At 39.9% G+C, this 25056-nt stretch overlaps 1 protein-coding gene across 7 annotated transcripts in view; it reads left to right on the top strand.

Annotated features, from left to right (window-relative positions):
• ANKIB1 (ankyrin repeat and IBR domain containing 1) overlaps positions 1-25056 on the top strand; it is a 99234-nt gene that overhangs the window by 19550 nt on the left and 54628 nt on the right. For 6 of the 7 annotated variants that reach the window (XM_087775083.1, XM_087775093.1, XM_087775046.1 and 3 more), the window contains exon 2: positions 15171-15439. In XM_087775083.1, coding sequence (XP_087631209.1) covers positions 15252-15439 — 188 coding nt within the window. In that variant the 5' untranslated portion in view covers positions 15171-15251. Of the gene's footprint in view, positions 1-5139; positions 5162-15170; positions 15440-25056 lie in introns of those variants that run through there. The other variant, XM_087775076.1, reaches the window with a different exon arrangement.

Raw genomic sequence — 25056 nt, 5'->3', positions numbered from 1 at the left:
AATTTGGCCGAGATTGTGTCTTCACATTGGCCCAGATACCTTTGAACAGCCTTCTTGTCTGCCTTCTCTTAGCTTTTAGCACCGCTGTGGGATGGTGTCCAAAAGTTGCTGTTAATTTACTGTATTGGGGACAAAGAAAATTTTTAGAAGACTTCGTCTGAAGGAAGAATAATTTGATTATATAGGTGGTGTGGTTTAACCCCAGCTGGCAACTAAGGACCACACAGCTGCTCACTCACTCCCCTGCCGGTGGAATGGAGGAGAGCATCAGAAGAGTAAAAGTGAGAAAACTCACGGGTTGAGATAAAGGCAGTTTAATGGGTAAAGCAAAAGCCATGCACACAAGCAAAGCAAAACAAGGAATTCATTCACTACTTCCCATCGGCAGGCAGGTGTTCAGCCATCCCCAGGAAAGCTGGGCTCCATCACACGTAACCGTTACTTGGGAAGACAAACGCCATCACTTTGAACGTCCCCCCCCTTCCTTCCTTCTTCCCCCAGATTTATATGCTGAGCATGACGTCATACGGTATGGGGTAGCCCTTTGGCCAGTTGGGGTCAGCTGTCCCAGCTGTGTCCCCTCCTGACTTCTTGTGCACCCCCAGCCTCCTCGCTGGTGGGGTGGGGTGAGAAGCAGAAAAGGCCTTGACTCTGTGTAAGCACTGCTCAGCAGTAATGAAAATATCCCTGTGTTATCAACACTGTTTTCATCACAAATCCAAACCATAGCCCCATACTAGCTACTATGAAGAAAATTAACTCTATCCTAGCCAAAACCAGCACAACAGGCTGCTTAATGAAGCACGGTATGATGTAGCCTGTGTGCTAAACCAATAAAACAAAACCATTCCTGGCTTTCTACAACAGTATTGCAATCATTTAAAATGAAAACCTACTGCAAACTGGTTAGCCTTAATCAGTACAAATGCCGTTAGATTTGTTGGAGCACAGATGCTTTTTTATTGTTACGACACATTTCTGCATGAACAGAGAGTTTTTTGTTTTCAGGTGTCATAAGAAATTGAAACAGTGGATGCAATAGTGAAATGTTCCAGCAGACACAAGATATAAGAATCTGGTGACCTGAATGTTGTGGTTTAGAATATAAAGAATGGGTTTTATATCAAAGTTTTGCTGTTTAAGAAAGACCGTAACAGACAAATGTAACAGGACAATTAGAAAATAGTGGGTCTCTGTTCACTAATATTCTTTCAGCACGCGAGCTGAAGTGTATGCCCGGCAGGAGTGAGCAGAAAACTCCTGGTTGATGCTCCCAAACTTCTCAGCAATCTTGGCTGTGGAAATAACATAGAAAAAGTGAAATTAAAAACTATTTTCTTTCTATGGTAGAACATCTGCTTTCTTTACTTAAGGCTCAGATTTTTAATATAAATACTAATTTTGAAGTGCATTGTAACATACGTTTTTCTTAAGCTTGGATGTCTGGAAGGGTAGTAATATTAATGTTTTGTTTATGCTTCAGGGAGACTAGTTTGAACAACTACTTTGCTCATTTGAAGGGAAAAGCTCACTTTTCTGTGTCACTGTTTTAGGGATGTATATTCTGGCAATGAAATTATGAAAAATAATGCACTGTAAGGAACTCAGTGTCTCTGAGTAAGTGATGGCACTTCAGTATTGGGGACGTGAGAAATGTCATAACTTACGGAAAGAGGCAATTACATTCTGTTTAGAGATTTTGCAGTTTTGATGGCTTTAAGTCATTTTCAAAGTTGTAAAAACAACAGTGTGCTTCAGAAAAACTGAGCATGGCTACGTGTAGGAGCATGTTCTGTTTGAGCTTGGGTGACTTAGAGAAGAATTTGAAGTGTGTGTAGTTGCTTTGTACACTCACATAACAGATACAGATATGCCAGTGCGTGTTCACCGTTAGATGACACTGGTTTGATCTCTTGTGTTCAAAGCAGTGACTGAGAGTCATGCTCTGGCTGAATTATTTAAAATAAATAAAAACCCTCGTTACAATACTGAGTAAGAGGTGGTGTGGCAGGGATTTCTGTCAGCTTGAGTTCCTTCCTTGCTCTCTCTTTGTTTCTGAAGGAAGCTTCATTGTCCTGACTGGAGTATTGTATTGACAAGTAGCATAGGTACATACTACTTGAGAAAGTTTCAACAAAAGAAAAATCATTGTAAAAGACTTATACAGCCTGGGTCATTTCCTAGAAATAAAAAATGCCAGAATAAGGAAGTTCATTCAGGACAACCACAATTTACCTGCTTGTGTAGGCCCTTTATTAATATGTCCTTTAGTTTAAATGAACACCTACTAGTTTTGCCTTATTTAGCTTGCATGACAATGGCCTGTGGATGATGAAGGTTTTGTAGTGTCCCTTCTCCTTTCTGTTTTCGCTTTCCACCCACTGACTGCTGCAAACTGTTTTCCCATGTTTCCTGCTTTTTTCCTGCTCCTGGCAATCCAGACAGGCTTGTTACTACTGCTGCTCTTTTTCCACTACCTTATCTTGTTGCCAGCAGGAATAGTGAGAACATAGGAGAAATGGCATAACTGCTGTTACTGTCTTCTCTGTCTAGCTTCAGCATGACCCCTGGAAGTGATCCCAGAGAAAGTTCTACTAACCATGAAGCACCGTTAGCTATTTTATGATCCCAGTGTCTATACAGTTACTTCTGGTGGAAGCTTCAAGTAAATAGCTGAAGATCTTCTCAAATAAAGTCATAAAGATTTTATTACTTAGGTAAAACAGAATACTGTTTTTAGACCAGTTTTTGAAAATCTTTGTAACATTAAGCCTGTATACTCTGTACCATTTCATGCAATTTTGATGCCAAATGGGTCAGATTTTGCAAAATAAGGGACTCTAGTAACTTGCATTTCTCTTTACTCCATTCCTTACGTTACGTAGGAAAGGTCAGTAATAGTATTTACAAAGAATGGCAGTCATTCATATTGTATTAGTGTCTATATCAGTCACTAGATATGTTGGTTATGTTAACAGGAGAACTGATAGAAGAACTAATAGGAGGACTGTGTGGCCAGCAGGTCGAGGGAGGTGATTCTCCTCTCCTCCCCTCTCCCCTCTCCTCTCCCATGGAGCACCATGTCCAGCTCTGGGCTCCCCAATACAAGACAGACATGGACCTATTAGTGCAGGTCCAGAGGAGGGCCACGAAAATGATCAGAGGGCTGGAACACCTCTCCTGTGAAAACAGGCTGAGAAAGTTGGGGTTATTCAGCCTGGAGAAGAGAAGGCTCCAGGGAGAGCTTGTTGCGGCATTTCAATATTTAAAGGGGACTTTACAAGAAAGACAGAGACTTTTTACCAAGGCCTGTAGTGACAAGACAAGGGGCAATGGCTTTAAGCTAAAAGAGGGTAGATTTGGATTGGACATAAGAAAGAAAGTTTTTTATGATGAGGGTGGTGAGACACTGGAACAGGTTGCCCAGAGAAGTTGTGGATGCCCCAACATTGGACGTTTCAAGGTCAGGTAGGAAAGGGCTTTGAGCAGCCTCTGATCTAGTGAAAGATGTCCGTGCCCATGGTAGGAGGGTTGGACATGATGATCTTTAAAGGTTCCTTTCAACCCAGACCATTCTGTGATTCTATGATTCAAGCTCAGGTTGTTTTGGATTTTTTTAATAAGCTTTATTCTCTCTCTCTCTCTTTTCTTTGGCTTGATATTTATCTTGAAGCCAAGAATCATTATCATGCAACAGGGTTTTGTTTCATTGTAATTATACTAGAGTCAAGAATAATCTTCATAAATATAAACTGTAAGTGACATACTATAATTAAATTTTGTTATCCACAGCCTTTATGTAAATGATTAAACAGTTTGTACGCAGTGGGAAAAACAGCCCGATATTTCAGCAGAGTTGTTCTGGCAAAACTTAAAAACATTTCTTCAAGTTATGTGTTTGTGTAAATTAATGTTATATTAGATCCAATATATCTATTGCCATTTCCCTGCCAGAGTCAGAATTTTGCCAGTGGGTATATTAAACATTTTATCAGAAGTGCAGCAATTGCAGTTCTGCTAATTTTCTGGTGCACATAAGGTGCAAGTGATGATCCTTGTCACTGCGGTTACCTGAATGGCTCGTTCTTAGCAGTGATGACTCTTGAGATTCTGGGAACTGTTGTGGTTTAACCCCAGCCAGCAACTAAGCACCACACCGCCACTCACTCATTCCACCCCTGGTGGGATGGGGAGAGAATTGGAAGGGTGAAAGTGAGAAAACTCATGGGTTGAGATAAGAACAGTTTAATAACTGAAGTAAAATAAAATAGTAGTAATAGTAATAATATAATACTATAATAATAATGTACAAAGCAAGTGATACACTATACAATTGCTCACCACTCGCCGGCTGATGCCCAGCACGTCCCTGAGCAGCGATCACTGCCCCCTGGCCAACTCCCCCAGTTTATATACTGACCATGATGTCACACGGTATGGAACAGCCCTTTGGCCAGTCTGGGTCAGCTGTCCTGGCTGTGCCCCTCCCAGCTTCTTGTGCACCTGGCAGAGCATGGGAAGCTGAAAAGTCCTTGACCAGTGTAAGCACTACTTAGCAACAACTAAAACATCAGTGTGTTAGCATTATTCTCCTACTAAATCCAAAACACAGCACTATACCAGCTACTAGGAAGAAAATTAACTCTATCCCAGCCGAAACCAGGACAGAACTTAGCACAGTGACAAGCAGGATGCATACTTCTTGGACTAGAAAGAGTTAAATAGTTCCTAAAGTTGTATCTCAGAAATCTTATAAAACACTTGTGAAATATTGTGTAGAAAACATATTTTGCTGTGGGAATCTGTCTCATTTTAGACACGGAATGATCTCCTGGATTCTGTGTTTAGACCTTAAATGAATGTGTTGCTTTGAAGGAGTGCTGACCAGTTAAATTGCCTCTTTGTTAAAAGGAAATGGATTTGTTCATTCATCTGAAAAAAATCAAGATCTCTTTGAAAGATCAGTGAGGTCACATTGTCTTTTAGCTTTCCGGAGAACAAAACCAGCATGTAAGAATGCTTCCAGGAAACAATAAAAGTATGTGCGTGTTTGTTTCTAGTCCAGTACGTTTGTGAACTTTGTTCATCATCTTTCTTCAACAGTTGAATGTGCTTTCCTCATCTCCCACTTGAATAGCATAGAAATGGATACTTCTTTAATGTAAGTAGAGTATATTTTACAAAGTTTCATCCTGTAGATATTTATGAAATAATTATAATGCATCAAGTAGAGATGTGCTCTCACTCTTCAGAGCATAGCTTGCTTAAGTGAAAATAGGGAACTCTGCACAGATTGCATATTCCTTGAAATGGTGTGTAATATCCTTTTCAGTGCTTTCAGTTATTTGGATAATAATAGAGAAATTACAGCAAGTGTTGCTTAGTTTATTCAGAATGTGCAACCTGCGGACTGTCAGCAGACTACAGGTAGAGCACTGGTCCGCTCAATAGTGTAGTTATGAGTCAGGAGTCAGTGGTAGGATACTGATCGTTGCTTTCCTCTGACGATTTGAAATACAGCATGATATTTTGGGAGATTCTACACTGAAAAATCTGGGTTTATTTGTTTGCTCACCTTTTTATTTTTACTTCATTAAAAATATATTGCTGTTTATAAACCCAGTAGTTTTTGTGTTGAAATACACTGACTTCAGATATTCATTATTTCTAAATGCAGCCGTATGTTATTAGAAAGTGGTGGAACGATGCTTACTATGTAAAGTCTGATGCCAGTTGGCTGACCTTGTGTACTAGCTATCCTTACTTTTTAAGATTCACCATGTAGGCCTCTTGCATATTTACAAGATCCAGTGACAGCGTGACCCTGCCAACTGATACTCTTTCCTATGATAAAGCTTCCTCAAACTGAGAGACTTCTGCTTCAGAACAGGCTAAAGTTTCTAAGCGTATAAGGGATTTTCAGATCTTACCGTGGAGTAGTGTGCTCATGAGCAGCCCTGTGTTGTCATCCTCTTTATTTTTGCTTTCTGTGGATGTGCCTTAGCAGCCAAAAAGTTTTGTTTCCAATTGTATCGGTTTAACGCCACTGAAAATGAGGTTAACGTTATAGCTTTTGTCTAGCCAGGTTCTACCAGAGGCTCTCCAGAGGGTTGGCTTTAGGCTGCAGTGCAGTTTCAAACTTGTTTATGTGAATCTTAACATGGCTTTCAAATTGTGTTAAGCTGGGCAAACATATTTGGAAAATACATCCTGGACTCAGTCAAGGCCAGGGTCAAGGCGCATTGCACCCTATTTAGATCAGTCCATCAAGCTCCCCATAGGGTTTTCTATAGCTGTTTGTGTTGCCGTCTTTATTCCTGCTTCGTGTCCTAGTAGTGCTCTCCAGTACTGGTTGACTTTACCCTCGTTTTTTCTAAGCAGATCGGTGTGACAGGAACACACGAATTTCTTCAGACGTTTTGCTCCATGCAGTCCCTCTATTTATCCCATCTGTCCATTACTCTGTAAACTGTTGCCTTGTAACTCTTGGTGGTGGTTTCACTGTGTACTTTTTGTGTATTGAAACTGATTTGGGAGGGAACACGTATTTGTCTTTACCTGAACTGAACTGGGTTGTTGCTTATCTTACGGTTACACAAAGTGTGTCTGAGTCTTTTTTGCAAAGAGGCTCCCATCCGAGCCGACATGTTGGGCATGATGTATGCGTGAGGGTAAGGAGAAACCAATCAGAGAAGCCCTCCACTGCCTGGAGGGCTTCTCTTGCTGCCAGCATAAGACACATTGCACTGGTGAAGAACATTACCAGTCTCTGGTTCATATTCTTTAGCTTGTCACTGATGCTAACTGTCCTGTGAGTCATCAGCTGCTGGTACTTCTTTATATAGGGGCTGGGTGATATTTGTTCACTTTTGCTTGATGAAAAAGCGATGCTATCAGCATTGACCTGTGGTAGAGAAGTCACTTCTATAGACATTTATTGAACTAACAGTGTTTTGTGCACTGTATCAAAAGTGTATTGAGTTACTTTAGTCAGTGGAATGGTCTGTAGTGGGCTTTTTATACTAAAACAAACAGTGCTTGAGATTAAAATGCCAGAACTATCAAGCATGTCTGTCTGTAGCTTGACTTAATCTAATAAAATGTCAAACATTTCTTTTTGTGCTTCTTCACCTTCTGACCTAGATAGACGAGGTCATAGGGTGGTAGTGTCGGTATTACACTAGGCACAGATATTTTATATTATTTAAGATTCAGTTAGTCTACTTAACCTGAGAAGCGAAGAGCTAGCCCTAGAAGAGTTCTGCTGTATTTTATGACTGGAGCCTAAAAAGACCATTAAGAAGAGTATCTCTTTTGTATCAGTAACTAAGCTACAGCAAATTAAATCAGATTATTAAGGCCTTGACAGACGGTTGCATTGGGAACAACTCCAGAGTGTTATCTGGACTTCAGAGAACTTTGAGGATTTGTTGTTCCTTTTAAAATAGTTTTCTAAAGCTATTTTCCATAGCTTTAGATGATGTGCTGCCCTGGAATGAATATGAAATAATCTGCAATTACAGGTGAGGCTATTGGTTATTCCAGTGTATAGAATGATAACTCTTTTGTTCCATCTTACTGAATTGCTGCTCCCTAAGGAAAAAAAAAAAAAAGGATGCACCAAAACAGATGCTCCTTTTAACTTGTGCCACTGGATTTTTTTTCCCCTATCTGCAGGGATGCTGTCTTCATCTAACTATTGCAGTATACCTTTGATTTGGCTGCGCAGAATCTTCTCTTCTGCTATGCGTGTATGTACCTACCCCAGAGTGGATTTACCATATTTCATTTAGATGATGAATGCAAGTACTGTAGACAACACCATCAAAATTAACGTAGCTATTGCTTTAGCTACATCTATGCAGAATTTTTTCCTTAAAGTGATAACTGCTTCTAGTCTCTGCTGCAGCTGCCCCTGTTGCATCCCTGTAAGTGTATCAATTTGGCAAAGAAAACCAAAACCATGCTTAAAATCCTTTTTTTCTCCACAAACAGGAGTTGTGAAAGAAGTGTGCCTGAATGAACATATTCCACCTGGATGAAAGTCTTTGTGTCTGAGTCAGTAAGCCAAAGTCTCAAATTACTGAGTTGAGCAATAACTTTAAGCCTTTTACTTGTGGGTACATATGCCAGCATAAAAAGGTTGTAACATAAGTTGCTAGACTCTCTATCCCACAAACATATAAATGAGGAAATAATTAATTCTCTCACTACCCTACACTATGTTTTATTCAAGTCAACTCTCAACATTATTGCCACTTTTCAACCTTGGTATTTAAAACTCAGAGAACATGTTATACTGGTGATAGTTCTACAAAGGGTGAGATGTTGGCATATCAATTATTTTTTTGGTCTGTACTTCGACGTGTAAAATCTAACAGTGAATTTGATAATGTTGAGCTCCATTCACAGAGGTTTAAAGTGGTAGGGATGCTTTCATCATTTCCTGCTGATGACTTCAGAACTTTTGGCACAAAACTTAGAATATTTCAGTGTGTTAAAAAAACCCAAACCACCAAAAGCAAACAAACCAAAAACAAACTAACCCTACCACCACCACTTTTCCACAACTCGATTCTCAAGCTTTGCTACTGCATTTGTTACTTAAAACTTTGCAGAAATGTTCCTCCAAATGCAGTTATCCAGCAAGAGCAATTTTTAATTAAAGTTTGGCAAATCTAAACCTTTATTGTAAACATGTAAAAATTAGCTTTAGCCTAACTTTTTCTGCTACATCTTAATTATAGACATCTCTACCAGCCATACATAAAGTAGGTATGCACGTCTGAATGTTTTATATTTAATTTTGTCGCCTTGGTAAAGTGAGCAATTTTTTGGCACTGTGGTGCTCTTTACTTTGCAGAGAGGGAAGGGAGGAAGAGGAGCACTAACCAGGGCTTTTTCTGCTGTGCTTGGGAGAGGGCTTGTTATCCTGGGAGTTCTTGAACATAGCTTTTGACTTGCTTCGTTTGTGTTAGTCCAGCCCAGGAGCGAGGATTAAAATTACCAACATTACTCCTCCTAAGTACACCAGGTTACTAGGCTTTCTCCTAAAACACAAAGCTGTTCATGATTCCCTTCTGCAATATGATTTATAATGAAGGACACGCTCTGCAGTAAATATTTTAGAAACTCAGCTTTCAAAAATGAGCTGTTCAACTGCAGTATCCAAAGCAAATAAAATAGTTACCTTTTGAGCTAACTGTGCTTGAAACAGAAGATGCTTTTAGAATGCAATGTGGTATTTTATACTTTCAGCAAAAGTGCTTTTGGAAAACAGGTTGCTTTGATATCTTTTTTCTTTATTCTTTTTGTGTAGGTAATTCATTATCACTTGTCTTTCCAAGGGTGTAGAAACCATGTAATGTACAAGCATTTTAGTCAATAATGTATTTTTTTAAATAAGATTTAATTATGAGGGGCTATGTAAAGTCTTACTTCTTTGAGCTTGGCTCGCTCTGCTATTCCACAATAATGTTCTTATAGTTTACATGAAAAACTACTTTTGTGGAATGCAAAATACACTTTTTTAAAGCTGCAAATTGCATTCAAACTTTTTAGCGTTAAACTGTTGAATTACACAGTGTTACTTTGTAAAATAATGGTTGCAAATGATGATTAGATCTATTGCTGATCTTTGCTCATTATATAGATTTATTGATTTTTTTGGTGCAAGAAATATTTAGCATTATCTTTGCATGGTTAAACCTGACTATTTTTTTACTGATTTTGATAGATTTCTTAAGCAGTATTATATAGCGCAGTATGTCTCCCTTTCTTTTTTTCATCCTCCAATATATAGAACAGCTCCTGTATGATCACGTGCTAGTGCTACATTCAGTGAGAAATTCTGCTTCAGTATTAAAGCAATTCAAATGTAAATTGAGAGGTACGTCATCTCATGAAAGACTTGTGTGTTCAATACATGGTTCCTAAATGAGCGTTAGAAGTAGGATGTTCCTAAATGAGTGTTAGAAGTAGGATGTTGCACGTGATCCCACTTGTACAATATTTTATCATTCATCATAAATTTCTAGCAAGCACCGTGGCAGTATTTCAAAGGAGGAACTCCTTCTAAAATCCTATTAAGCCATTGCAATTGTCCATCTTCAAACTCACTTCTGTGATGATGCCTATGGAAAAATCAGTAGTAATTGGGCAGCTGGTGCAACTGCTCTCAAAATGTCATTGTTACCTTGCTCTACCCGTGTCGTTCTGTATCCACACTTTTTTCGTCTTGTACTCAGTCTTCAAGCTCCTATGAGAGTGGCCATCTCTTTGTTAAATATTTATAGAGCTATGATATCAAAGTGTTGCTTTTAGCAGTGTTGATAATAAGCCCACAGAAGTTTTACTGTTCATTGCCAAAGCAGAGAAGCGTGATTCTGCTGACTGAGTTTATAAGAAACTTTCCTTAGACTTTAAGGTGGGTTGCGTGTAACCAGTATTTTGGTTTTTTTGTTTAAGCTGGAAGTTTTATTTGGGAATAGTAGAGTAGTAAATACAGTTTCTAATTTTGAATGAGATGGGTGACGTTTGCAATTCTGAAATATATGGGATATAATTAGCAAACATTGCATTTAGTTTTTCCTGTACTCTTTGGTGTAAAAGGCTATGATATTTGTGGTTATGATGAATGTTATGAGGTTATGGTAAAGGCTATGATATAGCCCTTCTGTTATCACAGAACTTGAAAATTTAGTGAATAGGTCTGCCTACCAAACACATATCTGGTCTTTGTCCTGTAAAATTCTGTTCAAGTCTCATTTTGTTAAGATAAAATACTTGAAAATTGTCATTTTTATGTTGTTATTTTTGTTCCACTGTGATGTTTTTGTAATACAGCACATTAAAAAATAGCCTAAGGATTTTAAATGCTGGGCTTATACAAACAGCAAAGCAAGACCAGTGGCATTGACACTGCACACTAGCCATGCGAGCCTGGGAGCTGCTGAAACCGCTCTAGCAACCCCTGTATTCAGCCCATAAGAGCTCTCCAGGTCCCTGAGGTTGTAGACTGGTTGGACCTTCCAGGCCCCTTCCCTCCCCTTTTCAGGAAGAAATATAGGTATTACATGCCCTTCACCTTCAAAAACATGAAACAGGGGGTTGAAAGAGGGAACCAGGTTTCCTTTCTGTGAATCACTGCCCGGTTCCAGCATTTGCCTTGTTAGCTTACTGTCCCCTGGGAGCACATAATGGGTTGGAAGCTCTTAACGGAAAAAACCAACACAAAAAGAAGGCAGACTGGGCCCCTTTCAGCCATTTTCAGATCCAGAACTTAGTTGTATCAGCTTGTATTTTGTCCTTTTTCTCCTTCAGTTGAAGTAAAGGCTGCTTTGGTGGTGGATGTAGTTGGTCTGTTGGCTGAAAGATGAACTGAAGACTGCAAATGGGCAGATCTTTAATATTTTACAGCAGGGCACTCATGAGCCATGGCAGCTTGAGAGAGGCAGCAGCTGTCACATCTTGGTTTCTTCTGGACTTCCAAACACACTGGAAGCCAACTGTTACTGCCAGGGTACAGAGGCAGCTTCTCCCCTGTCTTTCTGTATTTCTGCTGGCATGTTTAATGGCTAATTCAGAAAAGAAAAATACAGTGTGGCCCACCAGATTTCCAAAGCATAAAAGGCTAATGCCTGTCATAGTGTTAAAGATGAAAGACCTTGTGGATACTGTATGAAAGGCATCAGTACAGTTTCTCATACAACGTATTTTAAGTAGGGAATTGTTTTCTGGGTTGGTTTTGACCCTGTCACTTCTCTCCTTCCATTCTTCTAGAGGCTGGTTTCTTGCTATCACACCAAATATAAGCTGTTTGCCTTCACCTGAAGGGCTTTCATGGGCTGTCCCCATTCTATCATCTTTCATTTTATTTTGATAATGTGATGATTATAGTTACTTTAGCCATTTGCTAAATTTTCAATACTTCTATGCTGATTCTTGGTTTTGCGGGGAGTTTTGCTTGTGTCTGTTTGAAGCCACATCATTGCTCTGTTTCATAATCCTTCTTCAAATTCTCTCTTTCCTTTGACTGAGAATCTTTTCATTTGGAGAGTGGTCCTGTTATGCAGACAAGTATTTTACTCTTTTTATTTCGTTCACCTTTCTATATCATGTCTGTATCATATATAACTCTTTATTGTGCACATAGGCTGTAAGCTTCTTTTTTTACGGAAGCAGATGTCACTGTTTTTTTCAGTGACTTATGCAGTACGTGCTGCATATTCCTAAAATTCCCAGATGTTGTGATAATGCACGTAATAGTTCAAGCAATGTGCCTAAGTCTTTTATACTATTAGTTGTTGAAGACTGTGCTGCAATCTAGTATATCCATACTCCATCAAAAATAAATAAAGTTTGTTCGGTGTGCAATAGAATTAATGAAATTTACAATGTTTGCTTTTTCTGCACTGCAATAACTTGAGCTCTTTAGTTCTGTAGAGCCACCCTACACAGACCCTCAGTTTTCCCGTGCATTTCCAGACCCCTTCCTAAACCCATTCAGATCTCCTCTTCAACATCTCAACAGTACCACCCTGCCCCAGCTTCCTCTGAGACTGCCTGAGGGCATCATCTTACCTCCTTATACTCTCAACACCCTCTCTCAGTCCTACCAGGTTTGTTTAATGTACCAGTTTTGGGCAAGAGGCAGCATGTTCTGCAGCTGACGCAAGCTATCCATGTGCTAATTTCCAGAAATAAGTGCATGGCAATTGGTGCTGTTACCTTCTAATTTCGAATGATGGAAGAAGGGTTTGTGCTTTTCTTCTCGTTATGGGCACTAGTGGGATCTTCATTATTGATTTTCATGAAGATTCTAGGAACGTGATATCTTTCAGGCACTTGTTCTTGTCTAATTTGGCTTATAGTCTCGGGAGCTATTGGTGGTGGATAGGGATTGACAGATAATATAATACCATAAACTCATAATATAATACCATGAACTAATCTTGTTAACAAACTACTGAAAATCATTCTTTCAAGTTATTTTTGAGATCCTAGCTGTTGAAGGCAATATGAACTGCTGGTTGACTGAAAAGAGTGTAGACTTTTTCTTGGTTTTGTACAGTCTTTTGTTAAAGCCTGAAACTATGCAATATTTAGAGTAATGCAGCTGTTTCTGTATCTGAAAACGCATTAATCTACAGCACTGAGAGCTGTGACATGGTAATGTGAACATGCAGTGGCTTTCTTGAAGAATATAAATATTATATCTGCATAGTATCTGCATGTTTATATTTTAAAATACAGAGGTGACAGAAAGATACAAAATGCTGCAGAATCCTTAGTGTGATTGAAGAATCTGGGCTTTGGTTTGTATATATAACTAAACATATGAAGGATGTGCATTTGCTTTTAGACGAGTGCCTGCTTTATTATTATTATGAGAAACTTTCAGCTGCTTAATGCAGTTGCTTGTTAGGTAACTCTGGTCACAGAGAAGAACATGGGCAACACGTTTAGCATGTTGAGTCAGCTGATTCAGCAGGGTCATTGTTATCTCACACAATGACATCAAAAGGGAGGACACAAGAACTCCAAAATAAGGTTGCCTCACCAAGGTTTTGTAGGAAAAGGGGATGAAAATGGAGGCCACCAAGGCCTCCGCTCTCCTTCTTGAACAGCCCTGACGGCACTGGTGAGATTATGATGGAAGTGGTCTTTTCCCTCCCCTTCACGAAATGACCTCACAGAGGAGCTGTAGAGAGGAGGCAGTGCAAGACTCCCACTGGTAGGATCTGAGCAAATGGGATCTGAGCAAAGCTATAGCAAGACTGGGATGCAATGTGCCAAATAAGTTCACAACAGTAGCTGAAAGCAGCTCATGAGAGGAGTACTCTGGGGAAGGAAAAATATTTCATTGCAGCTCTTCCCCAGGTTTCCCCAAATCCTTTTCACATGAATTGCATCTGCATCCTGATTCCCTTGGATCTTCTGCAGCTCTAGACCCCTTGCATTCCTGTGTTTCTTCTGCATATAAGGCTGTGTGGGCACCAGTAAGTGTGCTGGAAAGCCAATGTAGAAATAAAAGTTTTGAGATAGTCCCAACAAGTTGAATATAAGTTACTGGGCGTGAAGCAGCTCCTACCCTTCCTGATTGTATGTGTCCAACGTAATCAATCTCGATTTCCGAACCTGCTGTGCCTGGCATATTTGGATCCCAGTGTGTGCTTTGTGGGGTGAAAGGTCTGGCATGGAGCAATCTGGATGGGATGACTCATGCACAGCAGAGACCTCCTAGAAGGTTCACTGTGCTACCAGCTGCAGCCTGGTGCTGAGTCCCCTGTCTGTCCCTCTGACAAACCAGCTCGTGCTCTTTCCGACTGCATGATCTGATAAGCTTCTCTTGTCCCGTCTCACAATCGGAGATGCTCTGTCTGCCCTGTCTTTATGCAACTCAATCTGCTGGTCCCCTCCATCCGATAAAGGTGAGAGGCTGTGGAGCATAGCAGTTGGCAAGTACTTTGAAGTACTTGTAAGGTGAAGTTGGTTTGTGCCAGTATAATGCCTGACATTGTATGGACCCATTCATTGTTGATCTCTAAGCATCATTTTAAAAATGGGGTTAGGTGTTTTAAAGAGTCTGCTTAGCAGAACTGTTAAGATGGGGCCATGGTAACTCCTGTGTTTGTGTGCATTTGTCTTGCTGGCACAGAAGGGTGCTGTTTACACCCTCCTACACAAGCACAGGTGCTTCAAGCACAGTTTTACATTATCTTCTTTAGGTAGAAGTTAAACTGATGTCTGCTTTCTTGCATGTTTTTGAAGAATTTTACCTCCTTGTTTAAGAATTTTGCTTTGGTTCTGCTGTGTTTTGAAATCACTTCTAATTTCTAATTCACTTCTCATTCATGGAAATTCAGTATTTATCCCTGACTTCTAATACAGGTGGATATTGACCTTTTTTTTTTTTTTCTTTTCTGTATGTTCAAAGAATATGGGTAGTGAAAATATTTGCACAGAGAGACAGCACAATTTGTCATGGAAATAATCTGTGAAGAATTGGGAATTTGTGTGTATTTACCTAGAAGGACTTCAGCAATTCATGAGTAGAGTTTACAGGCCCTATATACTTCTTCACATGCCTGCTTACGGTGCTGTAGCTCTGGGTGAATTCTGGGAAAGAGTGTTTTACAAAATAACTGAAATACTGTTTGTCTTTTTAGGCTGTGAAGCATGTTACAGAACTGTACAAGAAGTGGATGAAGGGGAAAGGAAAAAGTGCCATTAATAGCTAGGATAGCAACATGGGAAATACAACCACCAAATTCCGCAAAGCTCTTATAAATGGAGATGAAAACCTGGCCTGCCAAATCTATGAGAGTAACCCTCAACTAAAAGAAACTCTTGACCCAAATACTTCTTATGGAGAAACGTACCAGCACAATACTCCGCTCCATTATGCTGCTAGGCATGGAATGAACCGTATACTGGGGTAAGTAGGATTTGAAGTTTTGCTTGGGTGTGAATAACTGACCTAAGAAATGCAAGAGCATCATCTAGGTTATAAATACCTTATGTGTGTGCACATATATGTACACGTATATGTGCATATGTATGTGTGTGTTGCAGATGCAGAATTTGTAACATGTTTGAGTTGTAATAGAAAACACGCAAATTAGTCTATAATCACAGACTGGTACAACAGGTTTTAATTTTATTTTTAGTATCTTTGTTCCTTCCTTGTAACACTAGTCTTGGACAGTTTTAGCTTACTTCCTGAAGACTCCTATACCACGGTTCTCTGAAAATAGTGACTGTTCCACTGTTCTTGATGTGTTTTTCTGTCTTAAAATAATTTGTTTGTAAAGCTGTACCTAATGGATACCATACTGATTGTATCTACTTCCAGATGGCACAATATATGTTTATTCTTGTGTTATTCAGGCAGCTTTTATTTTTCATTTTGGATGATAACAGTGAACATTAATACCTTGATAATGAGTAAGTTTATTATTGCCGCAGTCAACATGTACAGCAATCCCTAATGTTAGCTACTTCTATTCTTCTATATTTTTGTCGGTGCTCTAAGATGAGTTAAAGATTAACATCTTATCCATGTCCAGACATTGCAGGTACAAGCTGTTCTGTCTAGTATTTCATGAAGCTAGTACTGAGTAGACGTTGCTAAACCTCTTCTTCAGTAGGTAGTAAGTTAGAGAGAATTTCATATATATCCTCTTCATTATATTAGGAAACAGAACAGAAATATATACTGAACTGTATTATTGTTAATATTCTTTTCATCTCTGTTTATATCTACTGATGGACCTGTGGTATTCATAAGGTTTGTTTTGTCCCTCATATGCTGTAACTTTGCTGGCTATCTGGCCTCCCACCGTAAACTTTTTCTCAGTATTTTAGATTCACCTAACAGTTTTTTATACTTCTCATTTATCTTGATTTGTGCTAAATATTTTTCTCTTCTTTCCATGTATTCTGTATTTCTATTTTTAATTGATGTTTTCTTTTCATCACTGAATCTGTTTGTTTGTTTGTTTCTTAACATCCCCAAACTTCCCCCCAGTCCTGATTCTTGAATTATAGCAAAAATTTAACTAAACTTAATTTAAAATAGCATCCAGTTTTTATTTACATTTTCTGTGTGACTTTCTTTTTCTCCCTGAGATTTTCAGGTTATTTTTCTCAAGAAAATATCTGTTAATAAAATACAGCATCATTGAAACAACAAGGATGCATGAAATTATTTGCACATATGGAAAGAAATGGAGTCATAATTACTGACTTCTGAGCAGTCCGTTAGTTAGTACATATTGCACCATTATGATGAGATCTCGAATAATTACTTTGTGGTTAAAAAAAAAGATAATTTAGAAATGACATTTTACTACTAGCTGCACAGGACCTTTAGCATCTAAGTCTCACAGGACAGCTCAGTTTTATTTTGCACACGTTGCAAACAAATGATCAAAAGAATCATTCTTTTTTCTAGTTTGAGTCAAGATCTGCAATACTTTTTTTGCCAGTAAACACAGTGAAGGTGCTATTTCCTAGAGTCTCCTGAAAACCTGGACTGTTAGAATTGTCGTTGTTGCTAGGAGTAATTTGCTGAGGTTTTTTTATCATTTACTTTTCTGCTGTCTTTCTAAGGGCTTCATTCAGAACTCCTAAGACATGCTGGACAAAAATGTAGCCTTTTTATCTAAACAAAGTAGTAATAGTGAATAAATATCAGACTTTCAGTGCGCCTGTTTGCAAAGTTGATAATAGAAAGGGCACAAGTGATTTCCAGTTAAGCCTCTTCCTTTTGATACAGAAAGTCCTGGATATGACAGAGATTAAATAAATTGAATATTAAAATGAATGCTTCAATTTACTGATGAAGTACAATAGCTAAAAATAAATTAATTTTAATCTATTTGTATTTTGAGAGAGATTTACAGTTGTGAGATATCCATAATGCTGTAATATTTTATATTATTTCTTATTAAACATTTTAAATATTTGGGAATCTGTAGCTACACTAACTTGTAGATCAAACTCTAGATGTTACTTATATGTATACCATATAATTCAATTTTTCTTTATAGGCTGATATTTGTATTATTGTAGGTGGATATGAACTGACGTGTTTTACGATTCACTGCGTTAAATCTTCTCAAAATAGAGTAGTGCAATGTAGCTGTCAGTACACCTTTTGCATAACAGAATACATTGAGAGAGAGATTCTGGGATGTTCAGAAATAACCTATCTGGCAATGCTGTTACCGAATACTGAGGCAAAGGGACAAACTCCCTGTTACCAGATGTATGGCTGGTGGGGACTGTCCCAAGACATGGTGAAAGCACAGGCGCTGAGTTTGCAATGAAAGGGAGTTGGGGACATCCTGGTATAGTGATCTCGGAAGTGAAGAAATAAGAAACTGGAGAAGAGGTGAAAGGGTCATGAAGCAAAACTCCTCACCTGGACTAACTTTGTATAATCCAGCATGAAGTCTACTGGCAGAAACTTAAGCCAACAAAACTTTCTCAACAATTTTGAACTGCACAGTTGTTTTACAGCAGGTGTCCAAGTCATCTGGCTGCTGCACCTTTCATCCAGTATTTACAGTCCAGAAACTGGATTTAGTATATAATCAAGCTGTAAAAATTTTAAAATTTGCTGTTAATTTATTTTCTCTTCACAAGATTCAGCAAGAGTATGTTAAAATAATAGGATTGTTTCTATGATAATTTTTCATGACTGTCGTAGAAAACTTTGGTATATTAGAAATGTTGAAATAAAAAATGGAAAATAGTTAGGCATTCAGTTAATATATAACTTTCATTTGGTCTGCAATCCTAAATAATGTTTATCTGACAGATCAGTTTGTTTTAATAGAGCATTTAATGTTTAAAAACCAAAAATTGCTGGTCACAGCTAGAATCATAGAATCATTAAGGTTGGCAAAGACCTTTAAGATCATCGAGTCCAACCATTAACCTAGCACTGCCAAGTCCACCACTAAACCATGTCCCTAAGCGCCACATCTGCCCTTCTTTTAAATACCTCCAGGGGTGGAGACTCAACCACTTCCCTGGGCAGCCTGTTCCAATGCCTGACTACCTTTTCGGTGAAGAAGTTTTTCCTAATATCCAACCTAAACTTCCCCTGGTGCAGCTTGAGGCCGTTTCCTCTCGTCCTGTCGCTTGTTACTAGGGAGAAGAGACCGACCCCCACCTCGCTACAACCTCCTTTCAGGTAGTTGTAGAGAGAATTAGCTAATTAGCACAAACAAGAATTTTCAAAGCACTGCTTGAAGTTGCCAGAAGTTATTGCATAGCACTCAGCAGTTCCCCGTAACTGACAGCTATCTCATTTTCTCTGTCCAGTTAGCAGGGTTATATAGTTAGAGTTTGGGTGAGGTTGTGTGATGGAGGGCTCATCCCCAGGAGCACGGGGGAGCCCAGAGGCAGAGTGGCAGGGGATCCCTGTAAGCTCATCAGAGAGAGGACCCTCTGCTCCAGGGCTGTTACAGGAGAGCCGTCCGCCCCATGTCCCGGCTGTGACACATGTCAGGAGGAGTCTGCAGAAGGGGATTGTACTGGGTTGATGCGGCAAGGTTTTGGTAGCAGGGGGCAGCAGGGGTGGCTTCTGTGAGATGATGTCAGGAGCTGCCCCATGCCATTCACAGCCAGCTCCAGCCAGCTCCAAAACAGCCCTACTGCTGGCCAAAGCTGAGCCTATCAGTGATGCTGGTTATCCACGATAACGTATTTAAGAAAGGGTAAAAAACGGTGCGTAGCAGCTGTGAAAGAGGAGTGAAAAAAATGTAAAAGAGACAGCCCTGAAGATGCCAAGGCCAGAGAAGAAGGAGGGGAGGAGGTGCTCCAGGTGCTGGAGTAGAGATTCCTGTGCAGCCCATGGTGAAGACCATGGTGAGGCAGGCTGTCCCCCTGCAGCCCATGGAGGTTAACACTGAAGCAGATAGCCACCTGCAGCCTGTGGAGGACCCCGTGCCAGAGCAGGTGGATGTGCCCTGAAGGAGGCTGCAGCCTGTGGAGAGCACACACCGGATCAGGCTCCTGGCAGGAGCTGTGGCCTGTGGAGAGGAGCCCACACAGGAGCAGGATTTCTGGCAGGACCTGTGACCCTGTGGGTGACCCACACTGAAGCAGTCCATTCCTGAAGGACTGCACCCTGTGGAAAGGGCCCACACTGGAGCAGTTCTTGAAGAACTGCAGCCCTTGGGAAAGACCCACATTGGAGCAGTTCTGGAAGGACTGCCTCCTGTGGGAGGGACCCCGTGCTGGAGCAGGGGAACAGCAGCAGGAGCAGCAGAGATGGGGGGAAAGTGTTTTCAGTTTTTTCTCACTATCCTACTCTGTTATTAATTGGCAATAAATTAAATTAATTTCCCCAAGTTGAGTCTGTTTTGCCCATGATGGTAATTGGTGAGCGCCATCTCCTTGTACTTATCTCAACCCACAAGCTTTTTTGTCCTGTTTTCTCCCCCTGTCCTGTTGAGGAGGGGGAGTGAGAGAGTGGCTGGGTGGGCACCTGGCAGCCAGCCAAGGTCAACCCACCACAGAGATCAAGGTGGTTTGGGGAGGAACACGCTTGGGACAATAGAGAAGGGGCTAAAAGGGGCCGGTTACGTGGAAATGGGCGGCTTGTCAGACCGTGATGTTTGTCTGACCATGCCTGATCACTGCAGTCTGTCCTGTCTTCTCATTTAAACTCTATTACGAATTATTTTCCTGGGTGATGGGACTCTGCTGTGTGCATGTTTGCATATGGAGGTCTAAGTACCAGCAACTGAAGTGGGGACCTCATGACAGAGGGGTCCCTGAGCCTGAGGTGCCAGCAGCTGGAGAGACCAGAGTGCATGTGTATGTCAGTACATGTATCACTGTGTAATGGCCAGTGAATGTCAGGCTGGACTGGCCAGTGGATAGAGTAAGTGGCCTGGGAGCCATGTTTCAAAGCAGCTGTAAGTCCACAGGTCAACCAGGAGGCCTGTTTGAGTCAACTGGAGGTGAGAGGATCCAGGGGCCAGGTATTGGTAGAGGCTAAGGCCAGTTACTGGGGTCCTGCAGTACATGCGTATGTGAGGTAACTGGAAGGTCCAGGTCATCCAGTGCCAGTTACGGGATAAACAGCATCCAAGGCCAGTTACTGAAGGGATCAACATTGTTTATATTTTTCCCAGTAGTGAACTTTCACCCTGCTTGCCTAGAGAGGGCAACAGAATGAGGCCGCCAGTGTTGCTTGTGGTCATGTGAATGCTGAGTGTTTCTGTCCACGTACATCTGTGTGGATCAACCTGTATATATGTATTGCATATGTATGTTTGCCTGTGTGTCTCTTGGGAACGCAGCCCAGCCTTTCTACTGACTGGACCTGGGGACATGGAGCCGCAGCAGCCTTGCCTTGCCCTGGGCTACTGTCTTTGCCAGCCCCTAACAGTCTGGGGCCTTTTGCTAAAAACAGAAAGGTACAAAGTGAGAATATCTGGCTTGAAATATCTCCAGAAAACATGAGAAGGTTACTTTCCATTTTGGAAGCAAAGAACTAAACATTTCAGGTTTTCTTTATTGGAATATAGTGTAAATACCACAGGAACAATTTGAGTGTGATGTACTCAGTGATTCTCTGCTACGGTCTCTAGACATCTGCTGGTGGTGCTTAGATTCAGCACTAACGCTGAGAGAAGTTTGCCTTGGCTGTTAACAGCTCTAGTTCAGAAATGTCATCTCTGTGGTACAAAACTGTATTGATGTCACTATTCAGACTGTGTTCACAACAAGCTAATAAATAGGTAGTCTCTAGTGGGTGATAGGTACAACTTCTGGAAGTAAGAGAAAAAAATTACATTGCACTCAGAAACATCAAAAAAATAATAAAAGATATGTAGCGCTCAGATTTTGAGAGCTTTGTACAACATACAAATTGGTCTTATTTCACTGTAAATGTTTATCACAATTCCCTTTGAATGAAGGTCTTGACAGAAGATTCTTATTGAAGAGGATAGTTTAAATTTCATTCACTACACGAGTTTAAAAATATTACAGAGAAAGAGCACACAGGAAATTTGTTTTCTTTAGAAAATGTAGTCTCCGGGTGATCAAGCACCTCCGATGCCCTCAGGCTTTTTTCACCTAATCGTAAAATACATTTGAGACCATCTGACTGCTCAGTTCAAAAGAACTGGTATCGGCTTGGAAAGTTTTTCACCAGGGTCTGGCTGTTGGTGAACCATGCCTGAAATACAACAAGAGAATAGGCTTTTCCAGAGGGTGACTGAGATGGAGTGGCTGGAAATCACGAGGACACTACTTCTCGTTGAAAGGAAAAAAAGCATCTTGGATAACCTGTCATTTCGCAATATATGTTGTGGTGTGACTTTCAGTGTTGTAGATTTGCTGGGAAGCTTTTTGGATCAGTGACAGATTCTCCTCATTGTGTGCTTCGTACTGCTACGTCTGAGCACTTTGTGAGTATTCAAGCCAAAAATGGATTGTTCGTAGCAGTTACTGCTGGTCCTGGGCTGAAGAGGGGGGAGGAGGAGGAGGTGATAGAAACATGGGGCTGTGGGGAGACAAGATGGGTTTGTGAAGCTGATTTTTTTTTTCTAGAACAGGAAAAACAAAGGTTTCCAGTTACAGAAGATTCCGGAAACTGAGGTGAATGCTGAAACTGAAAAAAAAAATACCACTTTTTTTAACGTTCTTGATGCCTGCCTGTCAGTAATAATAGTAAAGGAACTCTGGCATTGAAGGCATAGCTAAACTAGCTGGAGAGAAACATTAGTAAATGTGCCCAGGATCTGGCTATAGGAAGCATTTCTTGTTTCATTGCTATAATTTGGGAAGTATTTTTCACTGCAGTAGAATGACAGAAGGTCAAAATAGTGGTGGTTTGAATTTCAGGTCAATGTAGGCTACAGTCTTGTCTTATCTATCTAGTTTTTATGGCTGTTAGAGAGGTTTCAGTAGGGGCTGGTCTAAGCAATTGTAATGCAATCAAAGAAAGTGTATTGAGATTACCAACGTGATATATAGGATGAATTTGACAGAAAATTTGTTGACGTCAGAGGGAACGTCGCGTTGGTCATAACCCATTTGAGACTCTCTCTTCCCATGTCAGGTTTTGTTGGGTTTTATTCCTTTTGCAGTCATGTTGAAAATTAGTTTTGGATGTATTGGAGGGAGATGTGCGCAGACTGTTTTTCAGAACGTGACTTCTCTCAAATTGAGAGGATATTAGGGAATTTTTGTGCTGCAAAAATATATGTTAAGGCGAAGTATTAGAGAAAACCCTGTTAACCTCTTTGCGGATCTTCTGGCTTTAGAGAGGTGCTGTAGTTGATTATTTTCTGATAAGGTTGAAGCTGTTCTGAATTTCAGATTTATTTTTTTTTCTGGAGATGCAAATAAAAAAGAGGCTACTTCAGGCTACTTTACTCTCCACTGTTTTGACTGAGACAGAAGTTCTGTAAGTGTTTAAACTCTGACCTAAATCATTCATGCTGAAATATTTAGAAAGGTGCTACAAAATAAACAATAGGGTCCCAGTGTAAGGAAATTTGTATTGAATGTATGGGCATTTTCATAGGTTGTTCAAAAATCCTGGAGGACTCTTTTTTTTTTTTTCTTCTCTCCCCCTTTTTTTTGTTCTTCATGGTAACTCTTTGAATGATTAAATTTGTTTGGTGTTTTCCAGGAAATTTTACAGCTCATTTGAGAAAAGAAATTATGAAGGTATAATAGTTGCATATGCTTCTTTCCTAAAAGTAGTTTTTAAAAGTTTTGACTTCTGATTTTAGTATAAAAGATATCCACCTATTTTCCCATTCTCCCACACAACAGAAGAATTTAAAATATTACAATATATTATAATATTTCATCTGAATAATTTATTAGAATGTCATTGTCTAGATTATTCACTTTTGAACAACAACAAGCAAGCTTCTTTTTAATTATCAATGATTACACAGATAAATTGAATATTTAGAATATCATTTTATTTAAGATTAATTTTATTCATAAAAGTATGTCTGCATTGGAATTATTCATGCTAGACTCCCTTTATAGTCAGTGTAGACCTAGGTAATAGATCTAGTCAGAATAATTAGCGAAGGCAACAGCACAATTCATTTTATTGTGAAGTTGACCCTAAAATATTTTAAATTAATTGTGTGCCAGAAGTGCCTGTTTCTTCCCGTTGATTATAAAGGGAATCTGAAAGGACTGGATCAGCTGTAATTGTCTGCATTGTAGATCTTCAGAGCTGAGAAGATGAATCTCATACTAGAATATGCTAAATTGTGTAAAATTGAATAGTAAGCACCTGCAAAGCTGTAAATTGAACACTTTCACAGTTTTACAATATCAGACATGAATGCTACCTGTGGGAGATACTGCTTGTGATATAGTGTTAAATGTCTCACTGTCGTGGTCTGCGGTGAATGATCAGTGCAGTGTTTGGATTCATCCAAGCCCCAGCACTGGTGTTTATCTGAATGTTTTGCTGCCGGTCTGCTCAGCTGCCGAAAAATACCTGGGCTTTGGTTCTGTAAGATGCTTTTCAGATTAGTTATTTTACATGGTTATGAGGCTTGGTGACCTACTAAATGCTTTGGAATATGAAATATAAAAGGGAGTTTTTGATCTGATGTAGGAGAATAATATATGAAGAACATGATCTGACCAGGCTTTGTGGGAGTGTTTCTAAAGAAGCAAGAGGACCAAGTGAATTGAAATGCCCATGACTTCAGTAGCAGAGCATGTGACTGGATGGTAGAAAATAGTCGTTTATAAGATCATTTTCATGATACCCAGTCTCAAGAGCAGTCAAGAGAAGGGAGGAATGATAAAATTAGGAAGCCTTTAAAATTGAGCAAGTTCATACAGTGACTGAATCCTCTCTGGAGAAAACTGCCAAGGACAGAAAACAGCGGGGACACTTCGAGGAGCAGCTACAGACATGGAGTAGCAGCAGTAGTGTTTGCTAGGTTTCTCAAAGGCTGTCACCCAGTTGGGCACTGTCTTCTAAAGTACAGCTAAGACAGGCTGAAAAACTCAAACCCTTATCTGACTTACTGCTTTGGGGTTTTTTCCCTAAAGCTCAAAATCTTATTTAAAAGCAATTCTCACTAACGAGATGTGTGGCTTCCCTGGTGCTCCTTGTGATTTCCTCACAAAATACAAAACAGTGGGTAGGCTTTATCTTAATAGTAGTCTGACCTACAAGCAAAGCTCAAGTGCCAGTCAGCTGCTAACGTTTTCAGCTCTTAAAACTGACATTTTTCTAGCTGATTCCTGATTATTTTAACCGTAATAAGTTGAATATACATGATGCCTGGAGAGTTCATTGGTCACAACACAGCCTTGTTCTCCAGTAACTGGTGCCACTGTTGAGTGTGTTGAGTTATGTTGCTTCTTGCTACTAGGTTTCTCTGCACCCTTTAGACAAGCGGGAACCTTAGGTTGCAGTGCTCTTCCTTGCATGTTTAAACATGGCTTAAATGCTCTTACTAAAACAATCACCTACTCCCCGCATTGTTCTTATTTTTCTTTCCTTGGAAATCAGGTACTGCAGAATAAGAT

Source organism: Nipponia nippon, unplaced genomic scaffold, assembly GCF_047370975.1.
Source record: "Nipponia nippon isolate SJK-2023a ecotype South Korea unplaced genomic scaffold, ASM4737097v1 scaffold_1, whole genome shotgun sequence".
Classification (NCBI taxonomy): domain Eukaryota; kingdom Metazoa; phylum Chordata; class Aves; order Pelecaniformes; family Threskiornithidae; genus Nipponia; species Nipponia nippon.
This window is presented reverse-complemented; position numbering and strand designations above follow the sequence as displayed.